The sequence below is a fragment of the Pipistrellus kuhlii genome, unplaced genomic scaffold (genome assembly GCF_014108245.1).
Source record: "Pipistrellus kuhlii isolate mPipKuh1 unplaced genomic scaffold, mPipKuh1.p scaffold_m20_p_10, whole genome shotgun sequence".
In the NCBI taxonomy this organism is placed as follows: Eukaryota; Metazoa; Chordata; class Mammalia; order Chiroptera; family Vespertilionidae; genus Pipistrellus; species Pipistrellus kuhlii.
Genome location: NW_023425405.1, coordinates 18,140,252 through 18,167,548, shown reverse-complemented (window position 1 = coordinate 18,167,548; position 27,297 = coordinate 18,140,252). Strand labels below are relative to the sequence as shown.

At 44.4% G+C, this 27,297-nt stretch overlaps 1 protein-coding gene across 2 annotated transcripts in view; it reads left to right on the top strand.

Annotated features, from left to right (window-relative positions):
- The first annotated feature begins 8,530 nt into the window (after positions 1 to 8,530).
- The window catches only part of DGKI (diacylglycerol kinase iota), a 375,198-nt gene continuing 356,431 nt past the window's right edge, over positions 8,531 to 27,297 (top strand). For both annotated transcript variants that reach the window (XM_036428029.2, XM_036428022.2), the window contains exon 1: positions 8,531 to 8,934. In XM_036428029.2, the coding sequence (XP_036283922.1) occupies positions 8,546 to 8,934 (389 nt within the window). In that variant the 5' untranslated portion in view covers positions 8,531 to 8,545. The remainder of the gene's footprint in view (positions 8,935 to 27,297) is intronic.

The window sequence follows — 27,297 nt, the reverse complement described above, 5'->3', positions numbered from 1 at the left end:
AGAGAAAGCTCCAACGTCCTGAAATCTGGTGCAGGGATTGGCAACTTAGCGTTGATGGCTCCATCAAGAAATTATTTCTTCCCTTGCCTTGCAATTGCCCCTATGTGGCTTCTATTCATTTGGACTCATCTTCTTTGGAGAACTTATTTTCCTTGCTCATGGTCTGAGACAAAGTCAGACACACAGTCAATAATTGGTGGTCTCAGCACAAATTCACTTCCATGTTTTCCTCAGAGTTTACCTCTTGTTCCACAAGTAGTTTATTTTTCAATTTATTGTGGTAAAAAAGGGGTAACAAAATTTACCATCTTCACCATTTCTAACTATCCTATTCAATAATGTTAAGTATATTCACATTGTTGTGCAAGCAATCTCCAGAAGGTTTAAACATCTTGCAAAACTAAAAATTATACAACTCTTCATTTCTCCTCTCCCATCCCCTTGCAACCACCATTCTATTTTCTTTTCCTATGAAGTTGACTGCTCTAAATACTTCATGCAAGTAGAATCAGATGGTATTTGTTTTTTTGAGACTGGCTTATTTCACTTAGCATAATGTTGTTAAGTATTTTCCATGTTGTAATGTGTGTAATAAGTCAGAACTTCCTCCCTTTTTAAGGCTGAATAATAATCCAATGGGCATTTCTCCAAAGATGATATACATATAGCCAATAAGCATATAAAATAATGTATACATCACATTTTGTGTATCCATTCAGACATTGATGGACACTTGGGTTGGTTTCACTTCTTGGCTCTTGTAAATAATGCTGCTGTGAATATGAGTGTGGGAGTATCTCTTCGAGAGCCTGCTTTTAATTCTTTTGTATGAAAGAATGGAATTGCTGGGTCATATAGTAATTTTATTTTTTGAGGGATTGCCACACTATTTTCCAGAGTGGCTACACCATTTCACTTCCCCACCAACAGTGAACAAGGTCCAATTTCTCTACATTCCCACTAACACTTGTTATTTCCAGTTTCTTTATTTTCTATTTTTTTTATAGCAGCCATTCTAATGGGTGTGAGATGATATCATTGTGGTTTTGACTTGCATTTCCCTAATGATTACTGAAGCTGAGCATCATTTTATATGCTTGTTGGCTATATGTATATCATCTTAGGAGAAATGCCTGTTTAGGTCCTTTGTCCATTTTTTAAAAAAATAATATATTTTATTGATTTTTGTACAGAGAGGAAAGGAGAGAGATAGAAAGTTAGAAACATCGATGAGAGAGAGTCATCGACCAGCTGCCTCTTGCACACCCCCTACTGGGGATATGCCCGCAACCAAGGTACATGCCCTTGATCGGAATCGAACCCTGGGCCCTTCAGTTCCCAAGCCGACGCTCTATCCATTGAGCCAAACCGGTCCCTGCTCCTTTGCCCATTTTTAATGAAGTTATTTGTGCGTTTGTTGTTGGGTTGTAGAAGTTCTTTATATATTCTATATATTAGCTCCTTATCAGATATGACTTGAAAGTATTTTTTCTTATTCTGTAGGCTGCCTTTTCACTGTGTTAACTATGTCCTTTGATACACAAAAGTTTTACATTTTAATGTAGTCCAATTTATCTATTTTTACTGTTGTTGCCTGTATATATCTAGAAAATACTTGCCAAATCCAATGTCATGAGTTGTCCCCCCATCTTACATTTTGATCTTTGATCCCTGTTGAATTAATTTTTGTTTTTGGTATAAGTTAAGTGATATAGATGGGATGTTTGGCTTCGAAAGAAATTGAACTGAGGAGGTGTCAGTGAGGAGAAGGTTGACTGTGCTCCCTTCTCTGTCTTCTATACCCATATGTTATATAGTCGCAATGATGATGTCACTCAACGTCATATCCTATGGTTTCCATTTGGCATATCATTGGCAATTTGTGTAACAAATTTACATGGATCCATAACTATTATTTTGGGCATCTGCATAATATTCCTTCAATGGACTGAAAAATTTACTTATTTTCCTATTTTTGATGTGTTAGCTCACATCCTCACCATTATAAACAATTCTATGGCAAATGTTTTTCTATACTTAGAATACTCTTTCTTGCAGTTTTTCCTTAAGATACATTTTCAGAAGTGGGAGGATTTGGTTAAAGAGTAATATTGTTAATTTCATAGTTAACGTTGGGAATTCTTTACAAAATTATAATTTGGAGGGATATAGCCTGAATACCGATTTGACTTAGGTCATTATGACTATTTCAACCAATATATTAAATATTTTCTGAATTTACTTACGCCAACTAAAATGGAGCACTAGAATATTTACCACCAAGTAAGCAGGGTCGTTGATTTTCCCCTGATGAATCTCTAATATTTAGAATAGTGCATATCCCATATAGACATTTGGTAACTGCCTGTAAAACAAATGATTGTCAGCTTGGATTGAGGTTTATGGGGCATGCTATGCATTCTTATCCTGACCTTATCTTTTTCAGGAAATTTATTGGTGACTTGCTGAGTACATTGCAGATCAGATCTGCATTGATAAGGAACCAAAAGGGAATGTGAATGCAATGAATGACAAACTTCAGCTCTCAAAGACTCTGGGTGGGTCAAAGACTTCGGATGGTCAGCACACAGAAAGAACTTAAATAAATGTTAACTCCCTCATTTTGGCCCATACACCAGCTGCTCAAGTGTAGGAACATTGCAAACCACATTAGTTTCTTTGGCACACCAACAGTTAGAATAAGGAATAGTAATGAAAAACGGGAAGAGTTTACAAGAGAGCCTGTTGAAAATGACTGGATTATCTCAAAAAGTAGTGATTCCTTGTAACTTCAGTGTTTCCAGGCTAAAAGGGATCACTCGGAGTGAGGTTGTGGGAGCACTGTACATGGATGGAAGATTGGGTTGGATGATCTACAGACCCCTTCCATCCTGGAGATAGAATAGCTCAATTTTTCCTTAACTCTTTCGTGGGGACTGCCTATGCTAAAGAATTCCTATCAATCCCTATCAGTAGAACCTAAAATATGCTTCTTCATTTTAATTTCAGGCTCTCAATGTAGCTTCATATTTTGTAATGGCAGTGACGCAAGCCTGAGGGTCTCAGGCTCATCGCGCATTCCTCAAGGGGATCCCTTCTTCTCTTATTAACTGGCAAACTTACAATCCCGGCACCTTTCCTATTGGCCCTCTGATGTTCCTCATAGGCAAATGAGTGCTGGATAACAGGCGTTCATTCTCTCAGTAAACATGTGTTGTGTGCCTACTACAGTTTTGTTGAACACAGCTAATATAGACCTCCTAAGAAAGGAAAGACAAAAGTAAGTAGCACAGTTTAGACAGTTCTCTCAGCCTCTGAAAAGGAGGGCTGGACTCCTGCACAGCCTTCAAGGAGACTTCATTGGCAGGAGCCTTAGTGAGCAGGTCCAAGCAGCCTCTGTCTTTAGAGGTCCCTCCCATCACTTCTAGAAAGGGACAAGGAGGTCTGGGTTCCCCAGACGCTGCCTCAAAGCCAGTAATACAACCTAGAAGTCAGGGTGAGTTAATTCCTTAAGGGACAAACTTCAACCAGTGAGAGACAGACACAGGAAGAAAGTGGCAGAGAAATTCCTCTTTCTCTTGCAGACAGAATGCATCGTAGATGAAATGGGACACCATAGAGGAGATGATGATGTCAGTTCTGTTTGGAGGAAGTTCTGGTGCCCAAGCCACCAGGTATGTTTATTTGTTGGGGTGCAGCCATCTCATAACTCACAACCTTGAACTTATTTTTCCTTCTTTTTTTTTTTAATATATATTTTATTGATTTTGTACAGAGAGGAAGGGAGAGAGATAGAGAGTTAGAAACATCGATGAGAGAGAGAGTCATCGATCAGCTGCCTCTTGCACACACCCTACTGGGGATATGCCCACAACCAAGGTACATGCCCTTGACCGGAATCGAACCCGGGACCTTTCAGTCCCCAAGCCGACGCTCTATCCATTGAGCCAAACCAGTTTCGGCTATTTTTCCTTCTTTTTGGTCTTTTCTTTTCCCTTTAAAAAGTTCTGGAATTTCAATTTCCCGTGAAGTCTTGGCTTATAAACTGTGCCTCAGGATCTGTTTTTTAGGGAATCACGCAAAAACAAACACCATTAAATGTTTTGGGGGTTTGAATCACTGTTCCTGAACTGTGTGTGTGTGTGTGGGGGGGTGTTTCGTCTCTGCAATGAATTCAAGGGGCACTGCAGGATATTTGAAAAATTTGAGGGAAATGCAGGGACATGCCACATCTGTTAAACACCATGCAAACTATTAGTTGAATGTTGACAGTTTCAACATTGGATCACTCCACATTCTTTCGTGACATCATCATTTTGGCAAAGCTGGGTTTTCAGTGGTTGCTCTTATAAAAAGCCATACCATGTGAAATTCAGTGTGGAACAGGAAAAGAGGGTGGCAGGGTCTAACATGATCCCAAGGTTGGAGAAGTTATGCCATACCCATTGCTATCTTGTTATTAAGAAATTGTGGCTATTTAAGAATGAAATACAAACATTGTTTTTTTCTGTCAATTTATGTATTTTATGATTTTTAGAACAGCTACTAAAGTTGTTGAAACATAAATAGTTATTAAACTGTTAGCACTGAACTACCTAGTAAACATAAATATTAGGTTCTTCTTTTGGCCTACAGGTCACAGGAAAAATAATTACCAAGGGTTCTGTGAAGTGAAAAAGTTTGGGAACCTCTGAGGTAGAGTGTTCCAGGTGGCAAAAGTAGCAAGTAGAAAGGTTGGGAGGCAGGATTAAGCTCAATCTGAAAATTTTCCTTCAGTGACAATATTTCCATTAGCTCTATTACCCTTAAGTTGGTCTATAAATAGCTGACACCTTAAAAGTGTGTGTTTGGTTTATGTTATTTGTTTTAAAATAACAAAAACATGATTCTGTGTTATTCCCTAAAAATTCCTGATAGCTATGTACATTTAAAAAATGTTAGACACAATGTTCTCTTTATTAATGATTTTGCAGTCTTATCTAAATCTAAAAAATGTCTGATTTCTTTAAAATTTCATGCTTAAAATGTTTTTTGATTAGACTTAGAATTTAGGACACTCACATTTGGTGTTTAAGACTGGGATAATACCTATTTTAGAATGAACAGTAATTGATAATAGAAAGATGAGATAAGAAGCCCAACTAATTGGGCATGGCTTTGGGTCCAGTGATGAAGGTGAGGTCTGGGATTAGAGGTGGGATGTTTCAAGATACCCAGGGAAGTTCATTTCCTTGTTTAGGTTACTGAAAATCATTTGAGATACATTAAAATAATATTATGTTTTTATTGCTTTTTAGAGAGAAAGGAAGGGAGAGGGATAGAGAAATAGAAACATCTATGAAAGAGGAACATCATCAATCTGCTGCTTCCTGCACGGCCTCTATGGGGGACTGAGCCTGCAACCAAGGTACGTGTCCTGGAACTGAATCAAACCCAGGACCTTCCAGTCTGCAGGTCCATGCTCTATCCACTGAGCAAAACCGGCTAGGGCTGAGTTGCATTTTAAACCTGACTGTCAATTTCTTTTCCTATAATTGGAATGCTTCTTCTGATCCATTTAAAAAGGAGTCCACTTTTTAGAGTCAAGGTAACTAAGAAGTTGAATAAATAATTACAAGGTTGCTTAGTGACCATTGAAAAACAAAAACAAAAAAATGTCTAAAAGGACAAATGATATTTTAAGTAACTTTTCAGAAGGCCACTCAATGCAAAAGTTTATTTGACTTAGGCTGGAATTGTGATTCTCAGTTGTAGGGTCTCCTCTCTGTTTTAAATTCAGGTGTATCTTCAAAATGGTCATTTCTTTTTTACCCAGTTTTCTTTTGTTTAGTTGATTTTTTTTTGTTGGTGCACTCTAAATATGCAAACACACACCTGATGGTCCAACTGGCTTTCCCATGAGGCTGGGAGACATTCTGTCTCCTGTTGGTATGTATTGATTTAATCAGGCAAAAACTCAAGATTCTAGCTCTGGCCACTTAACTCTGTTGGAGAATCACTGTTTTCTTAAGTATTATATATTTTTTGAAATAATTATATTTACAGCCACCCTCCTTTTTTTCTATAAATGGTAGCATACTAAATATGCTGAATCCAGTTTTTCTCTTCCAGTTAACATTTCTGAAATTGTTTTATATTAACATGTATCAATCTACCTTATTCTCTTCAAGGCTGCAGAGAATTCCTTTGTTTGGACTAATAATAATTTAGCTAATTGATTCTATACTAACAAACATTTAGGTTGTTTTCAGTCTTCAATATTTTGTGTACATCTACAAGGATATCAGAGGACAAATTCCTGGAAGCAGAATGGCTAGGTTAATTCGGTTGCAAATTTCAAATATTGATATATATCGCCAAACTTCACAGCAGAGAGGCTGTACCAAACAATGCCAACCATTTGAGCCACTGTTGGTTATCCTACCCCATCACCGTGAGCATCTATTATCAAACTTATTTTTTTAAATGACATCTTATTCTAGTTTAAAATTGAATTTCTTTTGAAATAAGTGAATTTGAGTATATGTTTATATACTCAAAGCCATTTATATTTCTTTCCTAAGTCAATAAACCCTTTATAATGGCCTAAAATGTGCACAATTATGATGCTAATTCCCAGGGGGACATTGTGATAAACAACATGTAGCCTTCATGCACATGGGGGAGAGACAGACAAGTGACCCGCAGTTGCAGTGGCTAAAGTTTAGTGTCATAGTGCAAGGGTGGCCTGTTCTCGGCTCACGCATCACTGTCCCGAAGGAGATCGATGGAGGTTTCTAATGGGGGCGGGGAAACATGTACACTGACATCTGATCTGATGGAGGTGTACTAGTTAGCGAGGTGATATCAGGAGTGAGAGGAGGGTGGAAGAGGACACAGCAGACCTAGGCATGAGAGATGAGAGCAGAGAGAGCAGGGACTCTCTGAAGCTTGTAAGGAGTCCAGTTCAGAGTGGCACCATCAAGACTGTAGGAAGGGGGGACGTGGACAGGGCTGACGCATTGTCCATTCCTGTGACCTCGGAGATCAGTGAAGGAGTTGTTTGAACTTTGTTCTAGCGACAATAGCACGTCATTGGAAGAGGATAAGGCATCAGCAGTATCTTGGGGGTTGCGCTAGAGAACGGACTATAGAACGCATGGAGAGCAGCGGGGGAAGCTGTCAGGTAATCCCTGTAAGATGAGGTTTCCGTGGTCTCAGGGATATACAGGGTATGTGTGGGTCTTAGTTAACATCACTGCTGAAGCATCTGGTACTCCCCGTCCCCTCTGAAGATGGAGCCCAGGGCACTTCTGGCTTATCATGTCCATACGGAGGATAATTACAGAATGTGGGGAATTGGGAGGGTTTTGAGGTGTTTTGTTCAATCCCCTAATTCTAGACGTAAGAAAAAAAAAGGGGAAAAAATCCAGCAACTTGTCTGGGGTTGTACAACGCTGATCTGAAATTCTTCACTGGCCTGGTCCTCTTACCACGCCTCAATGTACCTATACCTTTTGGTTACTCCACTCAGCCTTCAGTATGGAACTTTCTTGTGTTTGTTGACAGCTGAGATTACTTGGGTGGAAACTTCTACTGTGGAAAAGTCTCTGTCTCACACACTTTGGAGCACATATTCAAACCCCATGAAGTTTTCCAACGTGTCAGAAACAAAGGGTCATGGTGAGGTGAGCCGTGAAATGGGCAGATCCTGCAAAGTTTGGGATGTTTCCGAAGAGGGGTCCCAAGTGGCTGGAAGCCCCTCCTTGGGGGAGCCCCTCCCGAGGCACCAGCACCCGGCGCCGGCGCCCTCCCTCCCTCGCTTCTGCCCCCCCCCCCCCCCCCCGATTCTCTTTCTACTTCACAGAGGGACCTGTGCTCCGACTCCATCAAATTAACCTCTGTTGAGGGAGAGCGGGCTCTGTGCAAGGAAGACCCTGGGCTGGAGAGTTCAGGCATGCAGGGTCCCAGCCCTCACCCCGAGAGAGGAGGCGGGCGCTTTGCCCGGATCATGAACTTGACCTCCCCGCACCTCTTACTTTACAGGGCGCACGAATTTCCTCCCAGGTTCCCACCGGCTGAGCTTTCTCTGAGCCCCAAGGGTGTCCCTGTCCCGCCTACGGTAGCCTCTGCGGGCCCCGGAGAACGGTGGCGGAGAGAATGCTGCCCGGGGCCTGGGCCAGGGGTCACCGGCCGGGAGGAGAGCTGGGCGGGCAGCGTGCCGGTCCGGTCCCAGCCCCCGGGCGCAGGCACCGGGGCGCGGCAAGCGGTCCGAGGAGTTTCCCTCCAATGCTCCCCGCTCCGCCGCGCGTGTTCGCGGCCAGCGCCCCGCAGCCTCTCCTCCCCCTCCCTCCATCCCCTCTCTTGCAGCCTCAGGGCGGAGTTCAAGTGCATCCTCCGCGGGCGCTCCCGGTTTCGGGAAGGTCCGGGGGGCTGGCGGGCTCGGGCGCACCCGGGAGGGCGCGGGGCGGTGGAGGGCGGCGGAGGGAGGCGCCCTCTGATTGGCCAGGCCGGGGGAGTGGAGGCACGGAGTTTCCCACAATGCCCCGGTGCGGGGCCGCGGCGGATGGATGCTGCGGGAAGGGGCTGCCATTTGTCGCCCCTGCCAGCGGCGCGCGGACCTGCCCGCTCCCTCGCAGCCAGCGCCGCCCGCCGGCCCGGCCTCCGCGGCAGCGGGGCCGCCTCGCCTGCCTCCCTGCGCGGCGGCGGCCGGAGCGGCGCCATGAACCCCAGCCCCGCGGCGGGCGAGGAGCAGGGGGCGCCGGGCGGCGGCGGAAGCGGCGCCGGGAGTGGCTGCCTGGGCGCCGAGGGCGGCGCGGACCCGCGGGGCGCGGCGGCGGGCGCGGCGGGAGCCGCTGCCCCGGAGGAGCCCGCGGCCGCCGGCGCGAGGGACAAGGACGAGGCGCTGGAGGAGAAGCTGCGGAACTTAACTTTCCGGAAGCAGGTCTCTTACAGGTAGGCGGCGGGGGCCGGGGCGCGGGGACCCGAGCCGCGCGGGCGCCACCCGCTCCTCCCCTCCGAGGGGCGCCGCCGCCGAGCGGGTCACCTGTGCGCTCCCCTCACCCCTTTCCCCCTGGAGGTGTGTTCTCCTGTCACCCCATCCTTTGGGGCTGGAGAGAAGCTGCTGCCCGTTCCCCTGTGCCGGGAGGACAGGAGGGAAGGCGGGGTCCCCGAGGTCAGCACAACAACAAAACGGCGCGCGCGTGTGCGGGAGGGGAGCGGAGGGGGTGCACGCCCAGAGCCGCCTGGTTTTCTTGGGAGAAACCTTCAAAGTTGTCCCTAAACCGGCGGCGTCCTCTGCAGCCACTCCCCCTGCCTCCCGCAGTTCGCCCGGGGAGCCCTGGGCACCAGCTCCGTAGGGGAGCCCAACGGCGGGGCCCGGAGGGGCCCGGGTCTGCACGGAGGAGGTCGGACCTGCAGGAAGGAAGGGGGTCCATGGGGAACTGTGTCTGCAGACACGCACCTGGTTACGGGGTTACACGCACACATGCTCTCTCTCCCTCTCGACTAGGTGTGCCCGGAAGGACGACTTGGGGAGCCTGTGGTCAAGCGAGGGGGGAGGCGGAAAATGGGACAGTGCTTGCCCCCCCGGAGGATGGGATGTGCTTGTGAGACAAGGACATTGTGGAATACGTGGCCACCACGTTAGGATAAAGGAGTGCCCCACATTGTGTCGGATCCAGAAATGAGCAAGAGGATTCAGTAGGTTCTCTGCTCCCCCTCACCTCCTCCAGCCCCTGGGCACCAGGCAGGAATAAAGATGTGAGAGGTTTGGAGGGTGTCAGAGGCCGCGCTTACTGCTTATTCCTTTTTAAAAGTCAAGATGATAAGCACAGGATTTCAAAGATGGTACTTGCTAGGGCTCAGGGGCTGTCTTGAAAAGGAGCCAGGAAAAGCATTCTCCGGACCTTACTCCTTCGGAGGCAGCAGTCCCTTTCCAGAAGCCCGTAGAAAGTGTTCAGCCCGGCGCACCACGTGCTGTTATGTAAGCAGAAGCAGAGGATGGAGGGCGTGGGTTTGTGCGGGTGTGTGTGGTATGGACGGGCTACGGGTGTGAATCACCGGGATCCCCGCTGGCAGGGCCTGGGCTGGCTGGAGGGGGCATGTGCTGTGTCCAAGCGGTGGCTTCTGATGACACGGAGACCATCTTCCCAGGGAGGTGGCTGCTCCCACGTCCCTTGGGTGCATCCCGTCTGCTGTGCGTTGAGGTGGTTCCCACCTGACTTGCTCTCTTAGTTACTCACATAGATTGGGACCCAACGATCGTTCTCTTTCTAAATTTAGAGGGGCTTGTGGAGAGTGGAGTAGCTCTCTGGAGATGTGCTGGGGCACAGGCAGTTCTCCTTCCTGGTTCTGGTGGCCTGTCTGGCCCTGAGGGGAGCAGGGGCCACATTCAGCCTATTTAGGAATCGGGATTGTGTGGTGGGCGGTGACGGGAAGCACATCCTGGGTCTGGGCTCCGGCTCCTGGGATATTGGCTTCCATCGGACTCCTCACTGGGTAGGGCTACCAAGCCAGAGTTTGCAAGGGAAATCATTTCGGCTTGCCTCTTGGCCGGGGTCATTCTCTCCTGGGAACCGGTACTGTGCAGGGCCACCCCTTGCTGGGTCACATGGTCACAGGTGCATGTGTGAGTGGGCGCGCACACAGACACGGTCGTGGAACCCCAGACGCGATGTTCTCCTGCGGAGGGCTTGAATCCTCTATAGAAAACGGGTCCTACTTTGTGATTACAATTTCCTTTTCAAAAGGGCTGTCAGGCTTCCTATTCAGCACTCCCCCTGGCAGCGGTGTCACCTCGGGTGGCTGGTGAACAATTCCCACCACCCAAGGCTTCCAAATCCCACCTCTCCGTGAGTTTTGGAGCGATGGGTGGGAATTTTTACCCAGCTCCTCTGGCAATGTGTCAGTACACTAATATCTGAGTATTGATGCCCTAATCTCCCCCCCCCCCCCCCCCCCCCCAAAAAAAAAGAGGCTAAGCAATTGATCTTTGAACTCACAAACTGCGCCCAGTCAGACAAGGCCAGGCAGTCCCCGAGTCAGGGGAAAGACTGCAGAAAGGTAGGTGATTTCATCTGGCACATGTTTGTAACCTGGAACATGTCCCATTTCCATGATTGTTACTATTTTTAGAGTCAGGGTCCATGGCCTGCCCACTTACCACGGGCAGCCACAGTGCAGGCGTCAGAGGTGGCCGTGTGGGACTGTTTCGCCGGTGGGGTAGTGACTGGTCTGTAAGGGAGGGCAGCTCCGGCTTTGGCTCCTCAGGGAGGACTGCCACTTCCCTTCGGGGGCACCTGAGGACAGCGCCTGGTGGGAGAGAATGGAGGGGGTTAGCAGGGCCTCACAGAAGGGAGTTGGAGCCAAAGGGTTCAGTGAGAGTGCGAAGTACGGCTGCTTGTATAAGGGGGATCATTTAAGGTGGGGAAGAGGAGCCGTGCAGGTAGCTCAAACCTATTTTCTGGAGAACATGGGTGTTTGTGGAATGGCACTGACAGGAAAGAAGGGGGCTTTGGGAGAGGGTGTGCATGTGCATGTGGGTAGGGGGGGTCTTGTCTGCTCCTTCTGTTGCTAAGAAACATATAATCTGGGGTTTAAAAATAAATGAGGAGTGGGTGGGCATATGCAGTGACTCCTGTCTTTTTAGGAACCGGAGCCCTTTACAAAGAGCCTTTAAATAAACGTTTCTGGAGGCAGATTATTCATTTTGCTTGACTTTTACTTTGTTAAGTAAAATAAACCCCTTTACACACACCCCTCGATTTTCCCTCATTATCTTTTCTTTCTTGGCTTTTTTCTTTTTTAGGAACCATTTTTCCCATGAGAATTTTTCCTTTATTTCAGATTCTGCTCCCTTGGAGCAAATAGTCTCTGTAGACTGTAAAGCTGAAGGTTTAGAAGGCAGTGCAAGTGAGCTTGTGCTTTTTTTTTTCCTTAAAATTACTACTTCCTTTTTCTTTGCAAATTATGGTGCTGCAACAGATACATATGTGTAGGATTTTTTAAAAAACCACTCTAAGCATTCCCATTTTCTGTCAGTAATATTAAAAATAATCTTTTAGCCTTAGCCAGTGTGGCTCAGTGGTTGAGTGTCGACCTATGAACCAGGAGGTCATGGATGGATTCCTGGTCAGGGCACATGCTGGGGGTTGTGGGCTTGATCCTCAGGAGAGGGTATGCAGGAGGCAGCCAATCTATGATTCTCTCTCATCATTGATGCTTCTCTCTCTCTCTCTCCTTCTTCCTTCTTCTCTGAAATCAACAAAAATATATTTTAAAAATCTTTTGAGGCACATAGGGAAGGGGAAGGAGAGGTAACTGATGCTTATCATCCTCTGTGTACCAGGCACTGTGTTCAGTGTTATTGTATATTCTATCTTATTAACTCTTTATGACCGTCCTATGCTATGCTTATGGTTGTTTCTATTTTATAAAAAATGAGCCTGGGGCTTAGAGCTTGGATAGGAGGAAGAGTTCAAACCTAGATTTGATGCTGAATGACTTTGTTTTAAAACCATCATGCTTCCCTGAGCATTCATTTCTGGTTTGAACTCTCTCCACGTGTGTGTTTGCGCGCGCATGCGTTAAATCTACATGCTCTTCTGTAATATACCATGGATCATTATATATGCTATTTTGTATACTTTATTCTTTCGTCTGTGCTGCTTTGGCTATATAATATGAAGGAACTCCTCTGCTATTTCAGAAATAAAAATGATTATACATTCATGATCGTCAAAAATAGGTTGGTTTTGCTTCTGAGAACAAAACCACCTACATGACACCTGCCATCTCTGTGAAGATGCCAATCTTGGAGTTTTATACGTCTTTTAATAAAAATTACACAGGTGTGGTGTAGGTGAGCCCAGATCCAGGGAAGAGCTGGCCTGCCCGGGGCTCCTGGAGCAGCACAGAAGAAATGAGAAAGCGTGATCTTGTTTGAAGGAGGCTCAGGCAGTCACCATGACTTATGAGATGTAGATGCCTGGGTGTCACTGTCTCTACTTAGAAACCAGGGGCGGTGAGACTAGACACCCCCCGTAAGGAGAGTTTTGACTTCTTAGGTTAGTCAGCTAGGTATAAAAAAGATCTATTTTTTTTTTTTTATAGGGTGATGATGAGAACATAGTGTTTCCTTTTTGGCATTTTGTTCTGCAAAGCAAGTTTACCGATCATCAGAAAGACAGTTGGGATGCGGAGAGCCAAGTAGGCTAGTACAGATATTGTTCTTCCTTGCATGGAAATCGCTAGTGCATAGGGGAAGTTTTCTTCGGAATATGAGTATGCATCCTCCTTCTATGTAAACCCATGTTATTTGTTTTATGTTTTCCTCTGATATTTAGACGTTAGGGTCAGAGGAAAACCGTGGTTCTAACTTAGTGTTTCCATCCTCCATAATCACTTAGGGCTTGGCTAAGTGTAGACTTCCTTAATCAGGATACACACCAGGCACAACTGCACTCGAACCACCATCCAGAGTACTTAATCTGCTCTAATTGATCTTTTAGAGGCTTGATTTTTATATGGAAGTTTGGCAGCCTTGGGTCCCATGGAATTAGGGGATGGAGAAGTTGAAGGGAGCTTTGCTGGTGTTCAGGTTTTTTTCTGTGGCCACATAGCATCGGGCCAAAGTAATTCAGACTAGAGCTGGCTTTTTGGATCACTTCCCTTTCTAATCTGAGAAAATGGGGACTCCCAGTGAGGGCCCAGGCTGGCGGCACATCCATGGCCTTCTGGGCTGGCATCTGGATACACATTCCCTGTTCAGCCCCGAGGTATCCTTGGAGTGGGCTTAGTCACTCTCTCTGTGAGACAGGGAGCATCTGGAAGGACCATCGCCTACATGCTGGCTATGACATTTGCTTTCTTACGTGGGGTTGTATTGGTAATACTGATCCTAATTATTATTTTTTTCTGAGATCCTGTAATTGCAATTTCAGGATAACAGTTAACCACAATTCAAAGACAGTGTTTGGGCTTTTCTTACAGTGGATAACTGGAAAAGGAAGGTAAGGAGGAAAACAGAATCTAAGCTACTAGGCTTTCTTTTTTTTCCTCTTTGAAATTTAATTTGCTTGAAGTAACTGCAATAATGGACTAATTTCAAATTGCTTGGACGGATTGGAGCTGTTTGAACTCTTGGCATTGTTTGAACTGCTTGGAATGTTATGCCTCTCACAAGGCATAGCAAACCAATGCAATGAAAAAGATTAAAGAAATAAGAACACCGGATTATGTTTGCACATAGTACGCTCATAATTCATCTTTGGCTTGTTCTCCAGGCAAGCTCCTCTTTAGGACTGAGCTCAGAAGTGTCCACTTTCTGTGACAGGTGGTCGATCCTACCCTGACCTCAGATGGTGCTTTCAAGAGCACTGTTAAGACTGAACTGGGATTTCCTGCTCTGGGAATTAAAGTAGAGCTTGGACCTGGCATCCTGTAGTTGATCTTGGGCATGTTGTGTAAACCTTTGGAGCTCAGCATATTCATCTCTAAAGTGGGGGAATGGTAAACTCTCTCTTCCTTCAGAGAGTTTTGTTAGGAGAATTGAATGAGTTACACCAAGCGAAGGACTCGGTGCAGTGCCTTGTGTAGCGTGAACTTTTATAAGTATCATTATTCCCTGCTCAGTTGGTAGCTCCTTTGAAGACAGAAATTGTACCTTATCTTTGAATTACTGAATCCTGTTCTTATTGCTCAGAAGGTGTTGGATAAATATTTATGGAATGAACGAGTTTAATTGCTTCCTTTAAATAAACTACTACAGTGATCCATTTCTTGTCCATCTCCATTGTGATTTTTCCCCTTTTCTGCCTCTTTGTCATTTACACTTTGTCCAACAGCGCAGGACTGTGTGTGTCTGACTGCAGATTCCTGTGTGAGTACCTGCACCAGCCCGCTGGCCATCTGTTGGAGGCCAGAGAGGGGTGGCAGAAGCTCTTCCTTACCCAGCTCTTTCCAGCTTGTCAAAGAAAAGGCCTTAATTTGCCTTCTGAGTAGCACTAATTAGCTCTCTGGCTCTCTTTCTGTCTGTCTCATCCCTTTCCAAGGGGCATCATTGATTTTCTCCTCAGGGAATTTTCTGTTGACTTTTCTTCCTACGATTAGAACTTAAGAGATGCAGAAAGATGGCTGCCCTGCATTCCTGGAGTCTGGCCTGACCGTTGTCCAGCCGGCTCGGGGTGACTCCAGCAGCCTCTGCTCTGTGTTACTTTACCCAGACTCCTTCCAACTCACCTGATTGACTGCAGTGGAAAAGTTATTTTAGGAAGAATTCCTTGGTTGACTGTGTGATGCTAAGCCTTCGTTTTGTTTTTAACTTAATAAGGAAGTCTTGGAAAAAGTGCCAGCTACTTTTTATTCACCTAACTTATAAGGCACTTGAAGAATGGCTAATGAGCCCGGTCGGGTGGCTCAGTGGTTGAGTGTCTACCTATGAACCAGGAGGTCACGGTTCGATTCCTGGTGGGGGCACATGCTGTGATTGCGGGCTCTATCCCCTGTGTTGGGCATGCAGGAGGCAGCCAATCAATGATTCTCTCTCTTCATTGATGTTTCTATCTCTTTCTCCCTTTACCTGCCTCTCTGAATCAATAAAAATATGTTAAAAGAAAACCAATGGCTGATGAGTTCCTGACATACACATGTTCAAAGAGAGGGGGCATGGGTGCTGCTTGGTGACTTGAGAGGAAGTGAAATCATTACGGGTATGAGTATTGGCTGAAGGAGGGGCTGTGGTTGGGTAGAGGTGGGAAGAAGCGCTTTGCAGGTGATTTTAATGTTCTTTCCTTCCAGCCCTCAGGTTCTGTGAGCCTTTGAAATGGAGCAGATACTGTTTTTTTGAAGGCAATAGTTCTTTGTCATGGATTTACCTAGTTCCTTTGCTTAACTTTCATGTATTTTGCTTAAGTGGAATTACCTGAAGATTTTCAGATTCATAAATAATGCTATGATAACTAACCCACTTTGCGTTAAACTATATTATGAATTGGCTTTTGTTGGAAGAGAGGGCAAACATTCAAAGCTTAAAATAGTGATAATTCAATTGCAATAAAATATTCTTACTACTTTTCAGTCACATAAGAGACAGAGTGGTTAAGAGCCATGACTCTGGAATCCACCTGCCTGTGTTTAATTTACCACTACTGTCTGTTGTGTGACCTTGGGCGAGCTACTTAACCTCTCTGTGCCTTAATTTCCCCATCTATAAAATGGTAATGGTACTACTTCTTATCTTATAGAATTGTTCGAAGGCTGATACTTTTTATGCTCCCCGTCACAAAGTAAGTGCCATGAGTGTGTTTTAAAAAAATATACTTTATTGATATTTTACATGGAGGAAAGGAGAGGGATAGAGAGTCAGAAACATCGATCAGCTGCCTCCTGCACACCTGCTATTGGAGATGTGCCCACAACCAAGGTACATGCCCTTGACCAGAATTGAATCCGGGACCCTTCAGTCCACAAGCCGACGCTCTATCCACTGAACCAAACCAGTTAGGGCCATGAGTCTGTTTATTAGAGTGATGTCATCTACAATTAGGTCCAATTAAGGAGTAGATTTGTTTATTCTTCAACATACTGAGCACTGGTCAAATGTCAATAGCTAGTAATACAGATAGTATAAAAATAAGATATACCCTTAGGAAATTTAATTTGTAGGTTTTGGCATTCATTTAGGTACAGAATGTATACCTTTCTTTTCACAACTAATTAAAAAATAGTCACTCTATTACTAGAGGATGTGAAGAGGTGAAGAGGAGAAAGATGCTTTGAGTGCTCTGGAAATTGGAGCAGGCAGAAGGGCAAGGTGGGTGAAGACAGGAGACAGGCCTGGTCAGTATGGGGGGAATCAGGGACACCCCTCCCCCGCAGCTGGTCATCTAGGAGCAGGGAGTCAGACTTGGAGGGTTAGTGTTAAGGGGTCTCAGGGCTTCGCAGTGTCAGGAGTGGATAAATAAAGACAGAGGCCCTAGAAATAGAGTTGTCACTGGGGACTGCAGGACAGAGGTTATTTCTCTTCTGGCCTGGCTGCTGCTGTTTGCTTTGTACGTGCAGACAGTGGCTGGCCACTGTGTCCTGGCAATCAGGAACACGCTTCCCAAATGCTACCTGCCCTGGCTCATTTCAGAAATAGAAGGCTCAGCCTTCTGGGTATTCCATCAGTTATCTCAACGAGGCCAAACAACAGATTTTTATTTTTTTAGATTTTAGGTGATTATTAAATATTTGTTGAGCAAATAAAACTGGCTCAGGGCTATGAAGTATTGAGGAAGGAAGTCTGTTTTTCTTCTTCAAAAGGCAAAGAAAAATCAGGTTGGTTGCTTTCATGTGTCATGTAGATTTTTAGGACGCAACCAGAAAATAGTCTCCTTTGAAAGGTCCAAAAAGTACACTTTTAAAATCTGTCATTACTTTGTCTATGAGAAAGATGACAAAATTCTATGGAAAAGTAAAATTTTGTTCAAAATAACTTGAAAGCGGTTTGTTTAAAGATGAAAAAAAAGAAAGCTTTACATAAGCTTATGTGGAAGCAGTTAGAAAGGGTTTGGTGTATCACTTTGAAACCAACTTCTCTGAGACCAGCATTCTTCAAACTGAAAGGACTGTGTTCTCATTGTGGTCCTTGTGTATGTGACAGGGGTTGAGGCACCCTCACTCACACAGGGAGCGTTCCCTGTAGAGGTTTTGGAGAAAAGATCCTGACTTAAAAAGCCTCTTCCTTTTAAATTGCCCCCTTCAAAGGGCAAAGGCTAAACCATAGCATCATTTTGTTGCTCCCCATTGGGAGCCCTGTCCTCAGCATCCAAACTTAGACAGGAAGTAGAAAGTCATTGAACCCCAGAAGCTGCAGAATATGATCTTCCCTACCTTCCGGCCCCGCCTCACCTTTTCTCACGGTGGCCAAGAAGGAACAGGTGTCACTGTCCTCCTTCTCAGTGGCCTCTGATAAACCATTTCCCGAGGCAGCAAAGGGGACCTGTGTCCTTTCAAAGTTTTTATAAAGTGTAGCTAAGAGAAGGAACAAACTTTAACTGGGTTCAAATTCAGCCTGCATGTGTTAACTACCTATTTGTTAATATAGTCATGATAAGGTAACGGTTTTATTAAATATGTACTCTGTGCCCAAAGCTGCTAACCTACCCCTCTGATAAGAAGAGACTCTTACTGGGTGGTTTGTCTGAGGCCGTAGAACTATTAAATGTCCGAGTTAAGATCTGTGTCCATGGTTACCCATTGCGTTCCTAACGCAGCTTTCCATTTTCCCTAATTTCATGGCGATAATTTCACCATCTAGTGGTTGTGAAACCAAAATCCCTTTAGAGACACCCTTGTTTTTCATCTTGGTGGGCTCAGCCATTCCTCACACAGGACTAAGAGAAAGGCTTCACAAAGGTTTAGTGGCTTAGAGAACAAGAATCCTTTTCCTGTCCACGTACAGTCTTAGTCCAGGTTCCTGGGGCCAGGGCATAGTTGGCAGGGATTCTGGCCTGGTGCTGCCCCCTTCAAATCCTACCTCCAGGACAAGATTTGTTATAATCAGAGTGGAACCTGAAGAGAGGCAGGTATTGGTACAATGGTTTGGGTCCAATGAAGAAGTTAGGACCAATTCATGCGTACTCTGTGTGGTTGAAAAGGCAAAATAAATACCACTTGCTTAAAAAATTGTTTTTTTTTAGAAGAATTGAGTCATTCACCTTCAACTGGAGGGCCTATTCAGGCTGCAGGTACTTGCAATAGAATCGTTTCCATAAGAACATCCTTCAGAATTCATAATACTCCTGTCTGCCTCTATAGACACCTAGAAAGTTCCAAGGATCATGTTTAAAAAACCCGAGCCACTCTCACATTTGAAGAAATCCTTCAGAATTTTTGTAGCAAAATACATTCCTAGTTCAAAAATAAATGTGGAAGCTATTTAAAGATGAAAACAGACGCTTTCCATGAGCCAGTGTGAAATTATAACAAAATCGAAGGGATTTTTTTTTTAAAAGGACAAATTTATGGAGATTTTTTCAACTGTTATTACTGACTAAATTTAGACACTTGTAATAAAAATGGTGCTTTTAGGACTTTACCATTTATAAACTGCTTTACATAATTGCTCTAATTTTACCGTCAGAACAATCTTAGGCAACAGGTAGAGCAGGTGCTGTTCTCCTAGTCATTGTACGCTTCTGGGAATGGGGGTGCCCACCAAGTGACTTCCTGAAGCCACATGCCCTGTTCTTACTCTGTGACACCGCTTCCACACTCGGCTCTGCAGAAAGACAATTAGCAACATTTGCTTTTCGTTAGTTTTATTTACTTACATTTATCTCAGTTGGACTCAGTCACTGGCTGGCCTACCGAACCCATATTGCATTGGCAAGGAGGATGCCCGTGTGGCCACCTTTGTTACTCTTCCCACCTCCAGGTGAAAATGCGAAGCCACCAGTGTGCTGGTGCGTGTTGAACGCTCCTTCTACGAGGGGAGGAAAAAAGGAAGAGAGCGATATGCAGGCTCTTACTTTGCATTAGTTGCTAAGCAGCAACCATTTCATTGTAAAGAAGATGCAGTTCAAATAATGACATAGGTATTCCAAGAAGACCGTTTCATTTTTACAGCAACTGCATTTCCCGTCTCCGTGCAGCATATGCTCACATGGCTCAGTGATTCCAGGGGAAGGAGTCAGCGCCTCAGCACATTGGTTGACTATATGGAGAAAATTCAATATAACTGATCACTTCTTAACGAGTTCTCACGTTCGGCAACTAAGTGTGAGCAACAAGCCCAGGCCACTCTGTTTTAAGCACTTGGGGAATATCTTCAGAAAATATGAATAGGTATGTTTTTGAGGCCATATTTGACATGCACTGATAATGTCTCAGTGGAATACCCTGGGTAATTTAGAATCCCAAGGGTTTGAAGTAATGTGGTTATAGAGCAAAATCTGCTTGCAGCCAAGGACTTGGATCGTGGCCAAGATTTCATTGCATTGAGATTTTGCTGGTGACAAAAGGGTCTTGAAAATGAAGATATCCTGGCTGATGTGGCTCAGTTGGTTGAGCATCATCCCGTACACGGAAAGGTTGCCGGTTCAATTTTCATTCAGGGCACTTTAAACCTGGGTTGTGGGTTCGATCCTCGGTCAGGCCACATATGGGAGGCAACCGATTGCTATTTCTCTCTCACTTTGATGTTTCTTTCTCTTTTTTCTCTATAAGCATGTCCGAGGGTAAGCTTTGGAAAAAACAAAGAAGATAAAAGAAAATATTGTACAAGGCCAGAGTAAGTCATGGAGTTCAGTTTTATCATGAAAATAGGTATGAGGTAGAGGAAGGAAGACATATGCGATGTCCCTATAAGTATGGGTTTTGAAGGAGAGCTGCTGAGTTACGAAGCTGTCAGGAGATCTGTCTTTCTGACTGCGCTGTCATTAACTTTGAAGGCTGCATGATCTGTGTGGGGCAGCCCGTGGCCCTGTGTTTCCAGGCGTTTCTGCCATCTCTGCCCCAGCTTCCACCAGCTGCTGCAAAGCTCAGTGCACCTACACAAACATCTCTGCTTCAGAGCACTGCTGCAGGGGCGTTGAGTTGTTAAGGGAGCCCACTCCGTTGTTTTCGAAGAGCGCATTGTGCAACCCATCTCCCCAAGTCTTCCTCCCCCAGCCATTTGAGAGAAAGTACTTCTTTTTGGGAGCAGATGGGAAGCTTGGAAGCCGGTCTTTAACTTCCAGTAAATTGCCCTCCCATTGATGGCAAAGTACCTCTTCCAGGAACTAACAGTAATGTTGGGAAGAAGTAATACATGGATGAATCCACAAATGGTGCACGGTTTTCCTACTGTGGAGTTGGGCTCATCAGTATAGTTGTTTTTAGCATCTCTCCAGCAATTAGTGCTTCTCACGGATTTCACTGTGCACGTTTTACAATTACTGAAAATGGTCCTGGCGAAGGAGTCCTGGTGTTCTAGGAACCCATTATCTACATGAGGAAATCAAGTCAAGAGGGCTGGGAAGGGGAGGACTGAAAACACTGGCTTCCTGGCCTGGCATGAAACTACAGAGGAGCGTGTGGCCTGAGCTTGGACACCCAGTCTTTTTTGGACTTGGCCTCTTAAAGGACCATCAAAGGGAGTGCCAGCTTGTTCATACTCATTGGCAGTGCCCTGGTAGGACCGTTCCTGCTGTCCTGGTTCCTGTCTTTGCCAAGCCTGGGTCACTAGCCTTTCTATTGTGAACCATCCAATATCTTACCAATAAATTTCCTTTTTGTTTAAGTTAACCAGGGTTGGTTTCTCTTGCTTGGAACAACAACAATAAGATTTAATTGATAAAATAAAGGTGGTTCACCTTTATTTGGCCAATGGTCCACCAGCCTCTATTGGTGAATGTCTTCAATGCCAGGAGCTCTTGGTTATCTTAGGGGAAGAGGCCTGATCGGTCGGGTCCAATTGTTATAGGAAGATGAAAGTGGTACTTAATATTTGGCATCAATTAGGTACCTTGTGCCTTCTTGTTTGTTGTTCTCTTATTTACTTATCACAGCTCTCTGAGTTCGTTATTCAGTTCCCTCACCTATTACAGGTGAGGGAACTGAATCTCACAGAGGTGATATAATTTGCTTCAAGTCAGAGAGCAATTAATTGATGGAGTCAGGGTTCAGGTGTAGTCTCAAGTAACCCAAAGTCTGCATATCTATCTCTCCCCCACCTCCCTCATTATACCATGCTGCCTAATGTTCAGTCCAGAACTGACTCCTTTATTTTATTTTATTTATTTATTTATTTATTTATTTATTTATTTATTTATTTATTTATTTTTACTTACTGGTATTACCTTTTTACTTCTGGGTAATATTCAAGATAACCCTCCTCGTTTTCTATGATAGGTTTTCAGATTTTTGAAGTTAGGTATTTAGATCAAACTCTCTCTTTTTTTCATTTTTCACTTAACCCTTATCTGAAGGTGACATTTAGTTACCTTCATCTTTCTGATTGTCCCTAATTTGACAGCATACTGGTTTACCTGTGGCCTTCTTCACAGAAATTGAGCACTAAACTAAAAATGTTTTCTAACTATTAGCACATACAATATTTCTGTTTGAATTAGAAACCAGTCCTAAGTCTGAGTGGACAAATTAACAAAATTCCCCCCTTTCCTCTGAGTTCTGTCAGTTCCAGAGCCAGAATCTATCATACGGTGGAAGGCACACTGGCTGGAGTTCAGTCTGCCTGCCCCTCTTCTGGGTGCTCTGGTGCAGGGCACAGGTGTAAGGTATGGCTCTGTGGGACTTAGTTCCTTTGCTGAGGCCACTGGTTGTTTTGAGTATATGGACTAGCATGGGTGCAGGCCAATTGCTGTAAAACTCTTCCCGAAGCCAAATTTCCAGACTATCAATTCAACAAATCACTGATGACATTTCCAAAATTTTTGCTTAGGTTGTAGCCATTTCACTCAAGATTTGTCAGTTTAGGTTGGCTAAATGTTTATTTGGCATGTTTTATATTTATTTTAGATACCAAACTTTTTAGAATGTTCAAGATTCCTTCCCCCTCCCTTCCTCCTTCTTTTCCTTTAACCCTTCCTCCCTCCTTTTCTCTCTATTTTCCTAAATAAGAAAATTTAATTGTAGTTTACTATTACCACTATTTTTCAGACTTATGCTTATAACACCCTCCCCTTGACCCTACTGCTGGTTGAGAAATGCCTGTGGGCAGCTCTTTAAAACTAGCTGAACCTATTTGTCTGAGAGGTTTTGGTGACCTTTCTTTAACGAGTTGACACAGAGCTGGTAAAGAAATGCATCTGTACTTTTGCTAAACCTATATTTGGTGGCCAAGAAGATTACTTATTTTGTCCAGAGAACAGCATTTTCCTGTTTCAGGTAGTGGGTCTGTGCTTTCCAGTACAGTAGGTCCCAGCCATATGTGCCTACCAAAGCTAATGAAATAAATTTGAAATCCATTTCCTCAGTCCCACTAGCTACACAATAAGTACTTAACACTATATGTGGTTAGTAGCCATCATATTGGACAACACAGATGTAGAACATTCTCATTACTGCAGAAAGTCCTATTATTGAAAAAGTTTGCTTTGAAAGGTTAGTGTCATGATACTAATTTATCAAACCCATAGAAACTTCTAGCTTTTCATCCTCGAATGACAACCTTGGATGATGCAGTTCTTGAATCTGCTTCCATAATTAATAAGTTACTTTAACCCTGCTGGTGTGGCTCAGTGGTTGAGCATCAACCACTCAAGAAAACACTGATTCGATTCCTCTTCAGGGCACATGCTCTGCTTGTGGGTTCCATCCCCAGTAGGGGGCAATGCAGAAGGCAACTAGTGAATGATGCTTCTCTCTTATTGATGTTTCTATCTCTCTACTCTTCTCCCTTCCTCTCTGTCTGAAAATCAATTTAAAAACATTTTTAAAAAAGTTATACTTTAAAGGTACAACTAGGAATGAGGAAGCATTGTAGATGGGAAAAGGGCAGAGTCACGCTTGGTGTTCTCTGTCATCCTGCTTACCATGGGTTCCTCCCCTCCTCACTACAGTGGAGACTGGTTTCCATAAGAACAAGGACAGGAGTCTGTCCTTCCTTTTTGAAAGTACATTTTCCCATACGCGGCCGAATGCGCAGAGCTCTGTGCAGGAGGGAACATGCTCTAAGCTTTTGGTAGCCTGGGCATTTTACCATCTAAGCTCACCTGGTAATAGTTGCCTTTTGGGATAGAATGAAGGCTGGGGAAAGAACATGACTGCTTCTCCAGCAGTAATTCCTGACATGTGGTTAGTGGCATGGTGCAAGATTCAGGGTATAAACGTGGGGTAGGGATGTGTAGCTTCGGGTTGTGTCTGTGTATCAGAAATTGCTTTTTATACTCCCTGTTTTATTCTCAACAGGAATTCCCATCATGTCCAATAAATGCTTATTGTAGGTTCACCGAGGAGGCACGGAAGGAAATGCTTGGACTGTAACCTTTAATGTGGCTCACCTGGTTCCTAAAGGAAAGCCCATAGGAAGTTAGGAAAAAAACAAGCAAACACAAAAAACTTTAAGGACAAAGCCACGGCCTCAGGAGAATCCTCGTATGTTTGTGTGGCTTCTCTCTGGTGCTTTGAATTGCCAATATTGCACACAAGGGTGTTCTAAAAATAACCCAAGTAATGTGCATCCTCCGCTGAAGGGAGTGAGATAATTTGTGAGGAGATGAGATATGGAAGAACAGAGAAGCTTTAGAAGATGTGAAATGAAATACATGAATCTCGATGGTCTCTGAGGCTCTCCCATGCACTGAGTGCTCTCTTTGAAGTCTTGATGTTGAAAATTGGAAAAAAAGTACTTGGAAAAAAAAAAAATAGCATTGCTGGGAGAACCATTGTCTCTCTCCCCCCCCACCTATGTTTTATAGCATGAGCAGTCCCCTGGATAAAAACTTCCCTATTCTGTAAGAATGGTTATGGGGCACTAGTTATACGTGCAAAGCATTCTTGCAAGCTCTTGGTGAGGAATCCAAAGTTGCATAATAGATGATTTCTACCTTAAAATTGCTTCCATTGCTTATAACTTATAGAGGAAATAAATAAGAAAACATATTGAGTGCCTACTACCTGCCAATGCCATGCTAAGTGCTAGAGATAAAAGAGAAGAATACCTGTTAGCGAGAATTTATGATCTAATGAGGGAGAGAGGCAGAGAATCGACCTGTAACAATCAGAGGGATAAATACAAAGACAGAGGGATGTTCCGGCGGCAGGATGGGCAGCCCAGAAGAAGGGCTCCCACGTCAGACCAAAGAGTGGACGATCTTTGGGAGCAGACGATGGTTGAATGTGCCTGGAAGGAGGAAAGGGAGGTAGGTAGTTAGAGGTAAATAGGTGGATTAGCTCATGTCATTGATTCACTGAAGAAAACGTGCCCCAAGTTTTAAGTGGCAAACCAGAAACAGAATTTCCGCACAGTGTATTCATTTCCAATCTCTTTTGGACAGCCCCGAAATCCATCATTTGAATATTTTGAGGGAGTGGAGGGCTTTAAATGGGGTCTACTCCCTAGAAAGCCACACATAAAGGACCTTTCCTAGGAGTCCCGTTTACTCTGTACTTGAAAGACATCAGAGGCTTCAACAAAAGTAAACAGCAGGCACAGAGCGATGCACTTGATCATATCTGGGCTGTTTCAATACAAACGAAGGGCAGAGAGATTAGTTCTTTTTTGGGAGAAGTTTCCTTGAATTTTGAAGGACTGGTAGGATTTCTACAGGAGGTGATGGGGGCATAGGGAGAGTGAGGATGGAGTTCCATGTAGGCAGCAGGAGTCGCATGACGAAGGGCACGGTGGGCGGACTGGGTGGCGTGTTAGGGCAGCATGCGAATTGTGGAATAATTTTGCTTTGATCCCCGAGGAACACCGTGGAAGATCAGGCCAGGGAAGGTTAAGTACTCATTACCGACAGCTTTGAATGCTATCAGAAGAATTTGGGTTTTGTAGTTAGCAGAGAGCCATTGGAGGTTTGGGGGCAGAGAGGCGATGCTTTGTATCCAGTGTCAGGGAGACCTTGTTCCCTCCGCATCCATGGTCACTTCCCCTTCCGGAGCCTCTGTTATTACAGCAGAAGTGACACCTCCCCTCTGCCCTGCCACTACACCATCCAGTGGGGACAAGCACTCTCCTCCTGCCTGGGGCGTAATGTGGCCCTGGTGGCCTACAGCCTTGCTCCTCTCAGGCATTCAGGACAAATCCCTAGGGTTTGGAAGAGATAGAGTAAGGAGAATGTGAGATAGCCTCAGAGTCTGAATCTGCAACTTATTTTTCCATAAAGGCATGAAATGAGTGGTTAAATCTGATGTCATTAGTGAATACTTGAGCCAAACAACATTGTCTGAAGTTCTAAGCAGGCAACTCTATAGAAAATTTGGGAACATGGCTTGCCTCTGAGCTGGAGGCTTTCTCTCTCTAATCTGTTTGGAGAAACTCCCAACATATCACACCATTGGAATGTTTTTAATGAAGTGGAAAGCTCCCCCCCCCCCCCCCCCCCCAGATTCCAATACCTAGAAATCACTGAACAAATTAATGGAAGAAATATGTGCTCTGAATGTGTTAGAAAATGGTAGTTGAGTGGCTTAGACGATGTTCCCTGTCAGAGGCCTTGTTACTGTCTAACACAATTACAAGAACAGACAGTGGCTGGGCCAGTTAATAGAAATACAGATAATTTTGCAGTTAGGAAAGGTTTGCTTTCAGCTGAAAACGGCATACTCTTTTCAGACCTAATCTTCAGTAAATGGAGTGCAGCATTGTGTTGGAAAGTCAGTATGACCGGTTCTGTCTCCTGGTGTTCAAGCTGGTTCCTGAAGAATTAGGGTGATGTCTAGCTTATTTCCTGCATTATGTCCATTGCATTGCAGTGCCTGAGAGCTGGCTCATCATCATTTTTCTCATATAAATGGAAAATAGAGAAAAGTAGGGTACAATAGAGAGAGCAACATTGAGATTGAAGAAGCATTAACATACATGCAGGAAGAGGATCTTGGTTCAAGGCCACCAAGAGTGATGAGTGGGCCCACAGGCCCCATCTGATGTGGGGACACAGCCGGCAAACGAATCTTTATCCCCTTTTTAACCAAATCTAGTTATTCAAATGTAGAAACTACTGAGCAAGTTCTTAACTCTATTCCATATACTAAACTCTAATACGCAAACCAAAGGACTTATGTGCATACATATGAGCCTAACCAGTGGTCAAGGACAATAGGTGGGTGAGAACATGAGTGGGTAGGGGTGGGGGATTGAATGGGGGGTTGAGGACAAATATGTGATACCTTAATCAATAAAGAAATAAAAAAACACGTCATATTTCTTTCCATGTCACTCAATGGAGCCAGTTTGCAACATGCAATTTTTTCCCTAATAGCCTTCATTCAAAAATGTTTACTCCTGCCAAAACCGGTTTGGCTCAGTGGATAGAACGTTGGTCTGCAGAATGAAAGGTCCTGGGTTCGATTCTGGTCAAGGGCATGTATCTTGGTTGCGGGCACATCCTCAGTGGGGTGTGTGTGTGTGTGTGTGTGTGTGTGTGTGTAGGAGGCATATGATCAATGTTTCTCTCTCATCGATGTTTCTAACTCTCCTTCTCCCTTCCTCTCTGTAAAAAGTCAATAAAATATATTTAAAAAAATGTTTACTCCTCACTGCCTTAGATTGACAAGAGCATAAATATTGATAAAATCAGAAAGCAAGTCTATTAATGAGTCACTGTCCATCCATGCTAGAAATAGTATTGCCTACTCCAGAGTGGGTGGTGTGTGTGTGTGTGTGTGTGT